General features: G+C 39.3%; 1 protein-coding gene across 4 annotated transcripts in view; it reads left to right on the top strand.

Annotated features, from left to right (window-relative positions):
* Positions 1 to 14301, top strand: part of LRRC8B (leucine rich repeat containing 8 VRAC subunit B) — a 67907-nt gene that overhangs the window by 42310 nt on the left and 11296 nt on the right. For all 4 annotated transcript variants that reach the window (XM_072754670.1, XM_072754671.1, XM_072754672.1 and 1 more), the window contains 2 exons: positions 8991 to 9091; positions 10376 to 12540. In XM_072754670.1, coding sequence (XP_072610771.1) covers positions 10402 to 12540 — 2139 coding nt within the window. In that variant the 5' untranslated portion in view covers positions 8991 to 9091; positions 10376 to 10401. The remainder of the gene's footprint in view (positions 1 to 8990; positions 9092 to 10375; positions 12541 to 14301) is intronic.

Raw genomic sequence — 14301 nt, 5'->3', positions numbered from 1 at the left:
TTCATTGTGTTGACTGTGAATTTTTGAAAGCTAATATCAGGGATGCCTGAGTGGCACAGTCAGTTAAGCTCTTAGTTTTGGCTTAGGTTGTGATCTGAGGGTTATGAGATCACGCCCTACGTGGGCCTGCATGCCCTGTGTTGACCTCTGTACTCTGTATGGAGTCTGATTAAGCTTCTCTCTCCATTTCCCTCTGCCCTTCCCCTCCTCTCTGTAAAAAAATATCTAAAAAAAAAAAAAATCTAATGTCAGATCAGCTACATCTCTACTTATGGCCCATTCAGTGGCTTTTCCATCCCTTCTGGACTATTTATTATCCAAACTCTGTGTTTTGGCTGCAGGCCCTCTCACTCTTCTGCCTTCCCCAGGCTCCTAACATCCCAGCTGAGTGGCCTCCCTTCTGATCTGCATCCATTCTAAGCTTTTTGCTCCTTCTACTTGGAATGAGCTTCCCAATATCATTGTATGGCTGGCTTTATTCAGATCTAAAGAGACCTTCCTGACTAAAGGAGCTCTATATTCTTCGTGGCATTTGTGATTTTATAGTGTTTATATATTTGGTTGTCTCTCTTCCCTTCCTCTTTAGTGAGGTCCCTTAGAACAGGGATCTTTCTGTCTTGCATATCTGTATCTCCTGGACACTTAGAGCTCCACTAGGCACATAGCAGGTATCCTACAGACTAAAATCCTGACCTCTCTTTGAGAAGTGCTACTGTTCACTGATGTTCCACCCATTCTCTGTGGGTATTTTGTTTGTATAGAATCAAATGTAGTAGTTATTAGGTTTAGCCATCATCCCACCCATTTGGCACTGGTGACAGCATGAGATGGTGGTGTTTTCAGCTATGTAAATCTTCTCTCCACAGTGGGATTGTAAATCCCACAAAACTAGAAACAAGGCCCCATAATTCCTTGGTATGCCTTTGTAGTCCTCGCCTCCCTAATTGAGTGCATTTAAATGTTAACTTTAGAGAAAGGGTTAAGGCTAGTGGCTTAATCCTATTTTCAGTATTTCTAGAGTACACTGGTGTGTCTGTCCCAAAGCTAAAACAAAAAATTTCTCATTTTGATTTATAGTTAAAAAATTGTTTCATAGAAAATGTTATTTTCATGAATTTTCATGCAAATTCATGTTACAAAGCCCTGTTTATTTTATTAAGAAGGCGAGATGGCCTTCTTAATAATAATACCTATTATTAATTAGGTGAGGTGGCCAGAATCAATGCTATCAACATCCCAGTTCTTTTCAAATTAGGAAATTTGCCCATAATTCCATGCCCTACAGAAGAAATTTAAACACCTCTATGCTTTAGTTTTCTTACTTGTAAAGAGTTAGACTCTAATCTCCATGGTTTCTTCCTGAATTAAATAGCCCATATGATTCTGCTCTTGTGAAAGGTAGGTCACCTATGGAAGAAGTAGGAGAAGCAAATGGAATGATGATCTCTGCTATCAGCCAGACATTCGACCGGAGAGCATGTAGATTCACAAGAGACTATACAGGAACAGAGTCTGGCTCTACTTGATGGCGGGCTTACTGTGGGTGGTGGGAGGGGGAGTCAAGAAAACGTTTTTGTAAAAAACGGAGATGTTGGAGAAGGGTTTGAGGTTGCCTTCTGTTTACCTAGTCTAAGAATCATGTAGCCACTGGTGGCTTCTGTGTTAGTGTTAATATTATAATGTGACCGTACCTTCTTTCATTTTAAATGTATTCTAGATAATTTGATAGCTTACAAAATGCATAAAAAAACTGAGAGGCTTTTGTAGGAAACAAAGACAATTATCATCTGCATTAAATAAATCATGTGTTCCATAACTGTCAGAAACAAAGAAAAGTAAAGCATTTTTTTTTAAAGTTCAGAACAACTCTGATTTAATTAGTATTTCTAGAGTTATTCCCATGGTGTTAATTGTCATATTCAGTAACTGTCTTCTGGGGCTTCAGATGATTAATTTTCCTAATGTTTAGAATATTATTTATGATTGTTTTTGGAAACCCATTACCACCGTGCAGCTTTGGGTAAGAAACTGCTGAATTGTAGCTACACATCACTTTTTTCCTCTGGTGTCTCTGTGTTGTTGACCATGATGTCAGACTGTTTCCTTGAAACTGATTTCTGTGTTCCAGAAACACTGTGCTTCTCCTTTATCTCACTGACCCTGCCTCTCTCTCCCCCTTTCCTCTACGAGTCCTTCTTCATGTGATATATTATCCAGGGGAGAGAGTCTGTTCTTCAGTCACTCAATTCTTTCTCACAAAGAACTACTTCATTTCTACATCAGTATCTGCTACTTCAATGTTCTTGAGTTTCTGTGGTGAATTAAAAATGGCTGGAAATACTGTGTGATTTTTCCAGCTTGTTTCCCTTCCCTTTAAACATCTGGACTGGTCTGGTTACCTTTTTTGAACCCTCCAGTCTGGTTACCTTTTTTGAACCCTCCAGTCTGGTGTGGAGTAATTTTGAAGGTTGGATTTTAAGATGTGTCACTTCTGCTATTATGTACTTGCAGTGTTCCATAGAACTTAGCCACCTTGCCTCCAGGAAAGCCTAAACAGCCACTTGGAAGAGTGGCAAGGCCCCTGGTTGTTAGCTTAAACTGAGCTGCAGGACCAGCAGACAGCCTAAGTGCCAGTCCTGTGACCGAGGCATGTCAGACCTTCCAGCCTTCTCCATATTCCAGCCAACACCATGTTAAAACAGAACAACTGCCTCACCATCCCACAGAATCATGAGAAATGATAAATGGTTGTTTTAGCCACTAAGTTTTGGAATGTTTTTTGGCATAGCAATAAAGAACTAAAACAACAATTGATACCCAGAAGTGAGGTGCTGCCCTAACAAAACATCTGGCATTGGATTTGAGACCGGGGGACACAGTGAAGATCTGAAGGGAAGTAAAACAACTATTAGTGATGGCTGGAAAGAGCAGTGAGGACATTGCTATTGGGGGATGTGAAATTGTACCCCTGTTTCATACTGACAGAAAAATTGACAGGACTGACACCTCCAGTAACATGGAAGACAGAAAATGAATCTAATGCATTTGTGTGTCTAGCTTAGGACATTTTCCAACAGAATATTAGAAGTGCCCAGGCACCTGGGTGGTTCAGTTGGTTAAACGTCCGACTCTTGATCTCAGCTCAGGTCTTGATCTCCGGGTCATGAGTTCGAGCCCTATTTTGGGCTCCATGCTGAGCATGAGCCTACTTAAAAAAATATATATTGGAAGTGCCAATTGACTTTTTTTTTTAAAAAAACCACACACGACCAAAGTATTACAAGAGAGAGATGAATCAAAGAAGAAACTATTCAGGTTTTAAGTAGACTTTAGAGGATATATTTCCATCCAGAATTGTCTAGGATTGTAAATAAAACTGTTCCTCATTCCCAGCTTTTCCACCCAGCAAAAGGTACTCAAAGTAAGAAATGCCCTCAGGTTGAAAGATCAGATCCTACTACTGCCAGTAAAACTTAATCTCACAGTACAAATAAAACCCAGAGCATAGCTGTAAGACCCTCTATCATGCCTTCAAAAAGATATAAGGCTGTGCCTCCTGGATCTTCTCAGCTAGATAAAGTCTAAGGACTTTAAGAATGCTGTCCCACAGCCTCCTAGACCTAATTTAGATGACAAGATTCTAGACTTCAAGCTTGAGCTTGATGCCGTAGTCAGATGAGATTTTTAGGGGGTTGGAAGAAGGTGAGTGTGTGTTGCATATAGGACTATAAATCATTTTGGGGCAGGGAGACCCAGGTAAGTTAAGCATGGATGTACATCTTTTACCACTCCTCCCATTGAGAAGTCACGTTTCCCATCCTCTGGAATCTGAGCTGGCTGTATGACGCCTTTGACTGATAAAATGTGGTGGACATGACCCTGTGTAGCTTTGAGGGCCTGTGCCATGAAAGACCTGTAGTTTTCACCTTTGTGCTTGGAATGCATCATCTTAGAACCCAGCCATGTTACATGGGGATGGTCAAATAGCCATGAGAAGTTACAGTAGAAGTGCTAGCCAGCAGTCAGCTCCAACTACCAGCCTGATGAATGAGTACATTCTGGACCTTTCAGCCGCTTTTGTGCCAGCCAATACCATGAAGTAAAAGAACCACCCACAGAATCATGAGAAACAAAACCGTATTGTTTTTTTTAAACATTAATATTGAGAATATGCTGAATAGTTCGCCAAAATCCTTCCCATCTACATGTGACTGAGGGCTAGCCCTCCCAGGAAAGCCTTATTACCTTAGATACACTCTGCCTAACCTCAATTTATTTTTTTTCTGCTCTCTGATATGCTCAATTATTTACTGTACAAATATTGTAGACCCCGTGCTAGAAACTGTGGAAGATACTGCAATACTATAGACTCAAAATCTGAATCCATTTGACCCCTGCTTCTCAGTTGACCCTTCTATGGGCTATTGCTAAGTGGTGTTGAATTTTCATTTACAGTCACTATTTTATTCATTGTTTTATTTTTTTTTTCAAACCTACTGCAAAATTTTCCTCCATCACTTCAGCCCACACTATTGAAGTAGCCTTTCAACTGGGCTCATTGTCTCTGATCCTTCCTCAAGTCCACTCTGCGAATCTCTATAGTTTAGTGACCCCCTGTTCTACTGCCTCGCGCCCATGGGTCTTAGGTCTCTTAAGGGGTCACAGAGCTGCTGGTCACTGTTACCGGTAGTCTTCGGGGAGAGGCAGCACTCTAGACACCTACTGAAACTTCCAGGAAGATTTCAAAGGTCAGCACTTCCCCCACATATTTTATTGCCAATCTATCTTGTAAGCTTTCTCCTCCTCAGGAGATTTGGAGAAAACAAAAAAAGTACTGGTCTCAGCTACATCAGTTGAGTTGCTTGATCAATTGTAGGAGTAGGGCTTGGATTTGAGTTTTTTTTAAAAAGTGCTCCAGGTTATTCTAATGTGAAGCCAAACTTAAGAACCACTTAGATTTAAAAAAATGGTCTCTGCATCAGCAGCATCAACATTAACTAGATGTTTGTTAGAAATGCATTCTTGGCCACCTGGGTGGCTCGGTGGTTGAGCATCTGCCTTTGGTTCAGGTCGTGATCCCAGGGTCCTGGGATCGAGTCCCATATCAGGCTTCCTGTGGGGAGCCTGCCCCTCCCTCTGCCTATGTCTGCCTCTCTCTTTAGGTCTGTCGTGAATAAATAAATAAAATCTTTTTAAAAATAGTTTAAAGAAGAAATGCACATTCTTAGGGCCTACTTCAGACCTAATGAATCATAAACTCGGAGAGTGGGACCAAACACTTGAGAATATGCTGAGTATATATTATTATATGGTAAGCTCTCCAGTGATTTTTATGGACATTAAAGTTAGAGAAACACTTCACTGTATAAATCTTAGCTCCCTTCTAGGAAGTCTCAGACTGCAACTAAATTTGGGAAGGGTGTTTAGTATTTGAAATTTGCTCTATTGATAAGATCTGAAATAACTGGTAAAGGACATAAACTGGCATACCAAGTGTCTTGCTAGTGATCATTTAAGTCCTTGAGAAATGCTGAATGATTATCATCAGATCTCTGAAGAATGACTCGAGGGGTTATTTAGTCTGAAGAAAATGAGCAAATTAATCAAGGGTACTGACACTATTTCCCAGAGAGAGAACTTAAAGAGGTGAATTTAAACTTCATTTGGGTATATGTTAGACCCAGGAAAATATCTTTTGATGAGTAGTACTAAACATTTTGAAGGGATATAAGGCAATTTCTAAATCAATTTGGAGTGAAAGCATAGAGAAACCCCATTTTGAATTGTTTGGTTATATCCCTGCCTGGGGTCAGAGATAGACATCTTTGAAGTAGTGTCCAGTTCTCTGCATAGAATGACTCTAAATACCATCTGACCATCATTTGTTTATTTTTTCACTGGTTATTTTGGAAATGCTTTCAAAGTAAAATAGGGACTAGTGGGAAGTAAAGATGCCTAACTTGAGTGTTCTTGTTTCAATCCTAGAGGCTTTGGGGTGAGATTGTCAAATGAATTCATGTGCTTTCAAAAGCTTTTATGATTTTTTAATGTGGTTTAAAAGCTGAAGGAATGGGATTAGAACCATAAAATCCTTTACTCTTAACGTTGTTTCTTTGAACTGATTTAGTGGATTTGTATATTAGAAATAGAGATCTGATTTAGATTGAATTCTCGTTGCTTGCAAAAATATGGTCTGGAAAAAATTTCCTGGATACATAAACAGTATTAAATATTGTAATGACAAAGGATAACTATGCTCTAGCTCTTGAGTTAAACACTTCAATTAGAAAAATTAACATCATTTTTTATGTAGGAATGCTTAAGATTCTTCATACATCATTAAGTCCGGATGCTATATATTTATAAGTCTTAGTTCAGTGGAAAATGTTTGGTAGAAAAAGTTTAGCTGCAAAAGTAGACTATATAATATGTTACAGGGGACATTGTAAAGATTGTATATTTGCATCCTTGTTTTTCAAAAGATTAAAATAGAACCCAGTTACAATGCAGTTGTTGGGGTAAGTTGATGTCTTAAGTCTGTTCAGGCTGCTTTAACAAACTGCCACAGCCTTGGTGACTTAAATAGCAGACATTTATTTCTCACAGTTCCTGGAGGCTGAGAAGTTCAAGATCAAGGCATGGGCAGATTCTAAATGAGAGCTCACTTCCTAGTTTATAGACAGCCACCTTCTTGCTGTATCTTCACATGATGGAAGGGGCAAGAGAGCCCTCTGGAATCCCTTTTATAAGAGTACTAATCCCATTCATGAGAGCTCCACTTTCATGATCTGAGGCTCTACTTCCTAACATTCTCACATTGGGAGTTAGGATTTCAACATATGTATTTTAAGGGGGACAAAATAGGGGAGCCCAGGTGGCTCAGCAGTTTAGCGCTGCCTGCAGCCCAGGGCGTGATCCTGGAGACCCGGATCGAGTCCTACGTTGGGCTCCCTGCATGGAGCCTGCTTCTCCCTCTGCCTGTGTCTCTGCCTCTCTCTCTCTCTCTCTGTGTCTCATGAATAAATAAAATCTTTAAAAAAAAGGGGGGGGGGACAAAATATGTATTCCATTGCAGTTAGGGAAAAGAGATAAATACTCAGCTTTCTCTTTCGCCTTTAAAAGAACTGAATGGCATAGTTAGTTGGATTTAATGAGACAGCGTGGTCAGCCATATACAAGGTTTGAGATTTGAATCTGAGGACCTAGGTTCTAAGTGCAGCTATTTCTTGACAGTTTTGTCACCTTGGACAGGATAGCTCCTTTGGGCCTGCTTTATTTTCCATATTTTAAAATGTGTAGAATAAAAATATTTGCCTAATGGTTTATTATATGAAACAAATTAATGTAAATTGAAGTACTTTGAAAGTAGGAAATCAGATATTAGATTATAAATAGTATATTTTTATATGTTCTCTTATTGGCAAGGAATTCCTCAATGGAAATCTGAATTAGGTGATTAGATGGAAAGTTTATAATTCTTAAAAAGGTAAACAGGAAAAGTTCTTTATAAATAATTTCAGTTAGTATAAATATGGTAAACCTGTCATTAGCTGTGGTTCTCTTAGCATATTAGTTATAATAGTTTCTCATATTATATGAAAATTTGTGTTTTAAAATATTACTGTAGTTGAAGGTTTGTGACTCTTCTTTGATAGAAATACTGTGTTTAAAGTAGGAAATGTGTTTGCAATGTTTAAAAGAAACTGTATTTTACAAGAAATATCAGGATGGCTGAGCAGCATTCTGGAATTATGCAATAAATTCTTTCCTGGTACATTGTAGATGCAATACAATGGAAGAATATGTAAAATGTTCCACACCTTAAATATCTTTATCATACTTGCTGCACATAAATGCAGTTGTGTATCATATGGTGTAAGCCTTTTAAAAGCAAACTGTGAATGAGAAACTCCTACTCTAGCAGTGCTAAGTAAGTATGGATTAGTACACGGCTAGATTGTCATACATACTAACTGTGCTTTCTGGCCTGCAAAATAATTTGACACTGGATAGTAGTTATTAAGCAGGCTTTTTTGCACATGGATTGGTAAATCCAAAGTAAATTTCAGACATGCCCAACTTTATGATCTTTGAAAATGACAAGGTCACAAGAGTATTACTAAAACCATCTTAAATACAATTTGGGGTTAGTACATTGAGCTGGATTTCAAGTACTTAATAAACCAAAAAAAGATTGTATCTTCAGGGCAAATATATCAACATTCCCAGCAACCTTTCAGAGGTGCCATAGGCACTAAAAAACACAATTTCCATGCCAAGTTAAAGTTTTTTTGTATGTTTTAGAATGTTCCCTTGTTTCAAACTGATCAATATATATGCAGTTTAAATTATTACAAGTGATTGCTTGAAGTAGATGCTAAGAATGGCTTCTATTAACCTACTACGTTAAAAAAAAGCTAATATAAAGGGAAGCTACATTTAGTAATATCATAATTTCAGAGAATTACAGCCATATTTCTGAGCTGTGTCTTTAAAAGTTATTAACTTGTGACTATTTCTAATGAAATCAGGCTAAATTTGAAGAGCACTAAATCTTCTTTAGAGAGATGTGTGGTTTTAAATTAGGATGCAGAAATTACATGATTTGACAGGCCATCTGATAAATGCAAATAAGACCAACTGTGTATGAGGACTGAATGAGAGAAATTAACATATGTAGGCTGCTTGGAAAAGTTAAGTGTTCATCTAAGTGTTGTAAATAGGGAATTTTAAAATATATTAACATCAAAGTTTCTGTAGAACTTCTCTGTAATTTAAGGGAGTTCAGGGGCTGAGTATGATCTCATATATGGGTGGGGTCTTGTATATACAGCTTTGCCAAAATGTCCTCCAGTGTGAAAAGTAAACTGATCTATGAAAATCTATTTGCCGTATCATGTCTTATGATGGGAAGAGGGTCTCTGGAGACAGTATCTCCATTTTTGTTTAAAATACCACAGCTATTATAAGATATCTATGCTTTCTCACAGAATGAAGACAAACACAGAGATGGTGTGTCTAAGAAATTTCAAAAGGTGTCGGCCTCCCGATTGAAGCACAGTCAACTTACTGGATTCATTTTTTTCATCCAGTGAGTATAAATATTTAAAGTACATGATTTTGGTCAATGTTGACTTGTGTTCTATGTTGAATAAATATTCGCTCTCTGTCAAATACCCTTGTCATGGTTGGGGCCATTTGTGTTTACATTCTTCTGCAATTTCAGTTGTATGTCTTAAAAGAATTTAACTCTCAGGACCTTTAAGAGGACAAATACAGCCATAAGCTGTAAGGTAGCAGAGCCTTAGAGATGATCTGAGTTCATTCTCTTTATCCATTAAAACACGATATTATTGTGATTTTCTTTCTTCTTTCTTAACAGATATGTTATTAGATCCAGATATTCCCTTTTGTTTGTCTTCTGGGTGGTCTGGGTTTTACTCATTAGCAGTCTTTTAAACAATTGATTTATGTAAGGTTGAACATTACATAAATCATTGCTGTAAGGAGCACTGTCTGGATACTTTTTAATATGAAAAAATGCAAAATCTACCTCTTGTTTTTTGAAGGTAAAAATAATTTAATAATAGAGTATACCCTCAATAATTTATCCTATTAGTACTTTGCCATCAAAACCGTAATCATGAGAGTCCCCCATAGAGCAATGTTCTAATTGGGTTTTTCTTCACTATCCCTTTTTAAGCCACTACTGTTGTTTTGTCAACTTTTAAATCTCTGAGTTGGCCATGAACTTAAGTTATAAAGTAAGAGCTTGGGGGGAAAGGAGATAATGCATTAACTCACAGTTGGTTTTGAACATAGAACTGATAGATCCCTATAATCCTAAAGGATAATTCTACAAAGCAGTGCTTGCTCAAGAGTCGCTCCCGATAGTAGTTGAAACACAACTCGAGCTATAACTGATGCACCCAGACGTGGGGTGGGGTGTGGAAAAGCACTTATTCAGACCATTTGCAAGGTATAAAATGTGGCCCTAAGAAATAAGTAGCATAAGGATAAGTTTTCATAACGTTGATTGAAGAAAACATGGCTTCTAGTTTTTAATAGCTTGGCAGAGGATAGTCAAGATCCAGGAGGAAACTAGATAGTTGCTTCACAATCTGCCCCAAACACCTTTATAGATCCAGTCTGGCTACCACCAAATGGTCTCTCAGCTGAAGTACTTCATAGTGCACAGCTGGGATGGCTGAAGTTTTCAAATGAAACCAGAAGATGTTTGTATTGTCCGATTGGCTCTGCCTCTGCCAGGTTTTGTCCCTGAGCTAAATCCCACTCGGGACGTACAAGCCATTAGAGTTAAATGCTTATTTTGGATACTTGCATCAATGGCTTTTCTTTTATTTTCCTCTTCCAGTTTCTGTACTCCTATAAGGGAAAGTCATGATTACACTAACAGAGCTGAAATGTTTAGCAGACGCCCAGTCATCTTATCACATCCTAAAACCATGGTGGGACGTCTTCTGGTATTACATTACCCTGATCATGCTGCTGGTGGCTGTGCTGGCCGGAGCTCTCCAGCTCACACAGAGCAGGGTTCTGTGCTGTCTTCCATGTAAGGTGGAATATGACAATCACTGTGCCGTGCCTTGGGACATCCTGAGAGCCAGCGCAAACATGTCCTCTGATCCCGGGACACCGCTTCCGCTCCCCCTCAGAATCCAGAACGACCTCCACCGACAGCAGTACTCCTACATTGATGCCGTCTGTTATGAGAAACAGCTCCATTGGTTCGCCAAGTTTTTCCCCTACCTGGTGCTCTTGCACACACTCATCTTTGCAGCCTGTAGCAACTTCTGGCTACACTATCCCAGTACCAGTTCTCGGCTCGAGCATTTTGTGGCCATCCTTCACAAGTGCTTCGATTCCCCGTGGACCACCCGGGCCCTGTCCGAAACGGTGGCCGAGCAATCAGTGAGACCCCTGACATTCTCCAAGTCCAAGGTTCTGCTGTCGTCCTCAGGGTGCTCAGCCGACGTCGATTCCAACAAGCAGTCATTGCCCTACCCACAGCCTGGCTTGGAGTCAGCTGGCATAGAAAGCCCAACTTCTAGCGTCCTGGACAAGAAGGAGGGTGAACAGGCCAAAGCCATCTTTGAAAAAGTGAAAAGGTTCCGCCTGCACGTGGAGCAGAAGGACATCATTTATAGAGTGTATCTGAAGCAGATCATAGTGAAAGTCATTTTGTTTGTCCTCATCATAACTTACGTTCCGTATTTTCTAACCTACATCAGTCTTGAAATCGACTGTTCGGTTGATGTGCAAGCTTTCACAGGCTACAAGCGCTACCAGTGTGTCTACTCCTTGGCAGAAATATTTAAGGTCCTGGCTTCGTTTTATGTCATTTTGGTTATACTCTATGGTCTCACCTCCTCCTACAGCTTATGGTGGATGCTGAGGAGTTCTCTGAAGCAATATTCCTTTGAGGCGTTGAGAGAGAAAAGCAACTATAGCGATATCCCCGACGTGAAGAACGACTTCGCCTTCATCCTCCATCTGGCCGATCAGTACGATCCTCTTTATTCCAAACGCTTCTCCATATTCCTGTCGGAGGTCAGCGAGAACAAGCTGAAACAGATCAACCTCAACAACGAATGGACAGTTGAGAAGCTGAAGAGTAAGCTTGTGAAAAACTCACAGGACAAGATAGAGCTGCATCTTTTTATGCTAAACGGTCTTCCGGACAACGTCTTTGAGCTGACAGAAATCGAAGTGCTGAGCCTGGAGCTGATCCCTGAGGTCAAGCTGCCCTCTGCGGTCTCGCAGCTGGTCAACCTCAGGGAGCTTCACGTGTACCACTCGTCCCTGGTGGTGGACCATCCAGCGCTGGGCTTCCTGGAGGAGAACCTCAAAATCCTCCGCCTGAAATTCACCGAAATGGGGAAGATCCCACGCTGGGTATTTCACCTGAAGAATCTCAAGGAACTTTATCTGTCGGGCTGTGTTCTTCCGGAACAGCTGAGTACCATGCAGCTGGAGGGCTTCCAGGACTTGAAAAACCTGCGGACGCTCTACCTGAAGAGCAGCCTCTCCCGGATCCCACAGGTCATTACAGACCTCCTGCCTTCTCTGCAGAAGCTGGCCCTCGATAACGAGGGAAGCAAGCTGGTTGTGTTGAACAACTTGAAAAAGATGGTCAATCTGAAGAGCCTCGAGCTGATCAGCTGTGACCTGGAACGCATCCCACACTCTATTTTCAGCCTCAACAATTTGCATGAGTTAGACCTAAAAGAGAATAACCTGAAAACTGTGGAAGAGATCATTAGCTTTCAGCATCTCCAGAATCTTTCCTGCTTAAAGCTGTGGCACAATAACATTGCTTATATTCCTGCCCAGATTGGGGCACTATCTAATCTAGAGCAGCTCTCTTTGAACCATAATAATATTGAGAATCTGCCCCTGCAGCTTTTCCTATGCACCAAACTACATTATTTGGATCTAAGCTATAACCACCTGACCTTCATTCCAGAAGAAATCCAGTATCTGAGTAATTTGCAGTACTTTGCTGTGACCAACAACAATGTAAGTAAATCCATTCCTCCCTTTGCTTAGCCAGTCTTCTGAGCATCTGCTGTTGCAGTGTATAAAGTGGGTAAAGAAAATGGACTTAGGGGCAAACTAAGCATCATCGGGCCTGGCCTGACTCCCACTTACTAGATATGTGACTGTGAGTAAATTACCAAAATACCAAGTATCAGTTTTTAATCTGACTTACAAGCTGTCATGGAGATTTTATGAGAAAAATATAAGTGCTGGGCATAGTTCCTGGCACATAATAATTGCTCAATGAATGTTCTCTTTATTCTCTTTCCCCATTTTTTTTTTTTACATAAACATCGCAATTGAAGTATTTTAGACAAATTAGTTATAACAGAGCTTACTTTTCATTTTGGAAAGATCTTAAGTAGTTAGAAAGCTTCATAAAAGTTTTTAGCTTTCCAAATCTGTCATAGGAGAAGAACTTTTTGTTAAAAATACTGGGATCATGAATTATTCATAAATCTTTTTTGTGATGCAGTAAAAGAGACTTGAAATCTACATGCATGTCTAGAAAGACGATTCAAAATGAAAGGCCTGGTTCTATAATGCAACACTAGGGCTTCTTAGAAGCTTTTTCCAGCATCCATACTTTAAAAATGAACCATAATTTGCAACAGTAAAGCCAAGTTAAGGAAAACTTGACTTCACTGAAACAAGAAAAAAAAAAACAAATGAGTAGTTTCCTAGGTTAAAATGTGAAGCAGGAGGGAAAAGAAAAAAAAAAAAAATCAAGCTAGCCAAAAGGACAAGAGAGTGATGGTAATGTCCATATGAGAAGAAGAAAAAAAATCTTTCAGAAATCAAGTCTGCCAAAAAATGAAAGTGATCTTCCTATAGTAGAAAATGGGGGCTGTTTTCTTCTACCCTGCCCCCCAAAGTGTATTATCTCCTAGACTTTTTGTAAGTCAAATTTCATTCTAAATGCGACTATGAACATGGTGTTGGCTAATGAACATATTAATCACCAGACATTATTTTCAAAAACCATGAATTGTTGGGAAAACACCAGAAAGTTGGGGAATGAGAGCAAAATTCGTGCTGATTTTTTGAACCCTAAGACCTGACTCACATATTAAAAGGCTAGAACCCATTCTAAGATAAATGCGAAATCTTTGGGTCTTAAAGAATTATGGGGCTGTAAAACTCCTTGAGGGTTGAGTTAGATTAGCAGCATTCATAAGAATTACCCAAAGGGCTTGTTAAAACACAGATTGCTGGACCCCACTCCCCGGGTCTTCAATTTAGTCAGTCTGGTGTAGGATCCAAGAGTTGGCAGTTCTAAAAAATCCCAGGTGAAAATTACGCTGGTGCTGTGATGGCCATACTTTGAAAACTATAGGTCTAGAGATTTTTCATTAGTGTTGTTTATTTATGCAGTTGATTAATACTAATATTTAGGTTATATTTTCCCATTGTTAAGTCAGTAATAAAAAGTATAAAGAGTTATATTGAAAGGCATTGGTTCCACTAAGTTATTATATGGTTATGTCACTACATGAATTTTTGAAAGTTGCAGCTGATTAAATTATTAGCTGGCCATGAATTATTTATTTAAATGTATGTTAATTAATAAGTTAATGTGTTTTTCTGGTTTGATTTAATAAAACCTTAAGACCATTTGTACTTTTGACACTAAGTTTATTGACATCTTGACTGTGTCTAAAAGGAAAACTAGGTGTAAGTATCAGACACAGTTTATCTTGAGTAAGGGAGGATATTTGGCACACATGAAAAGTCCTCTTC

The sequence above is a fragment of the Vulpes vulpes genome, chromosome 3 (genome assembly GCF_048418805.1).
Source record: "Vulpes vulpes isolate BD-2025 chromosome 3, VulVul3, whole genome shotgun sequence".
In the NCBI taxonomy this organism is placed as follows: domain Eukaryota; kingdom Metazoa; phylum Chordata; class Mammalia; order Carnivora; family Canidae; genus Vulpes; species Vulpes vulpes.
The sequence above is the reverse complement of the archived record's forward strand: the minus strand, read 5'-3'. Positions and strand labels throughout refer to the sequence as shown.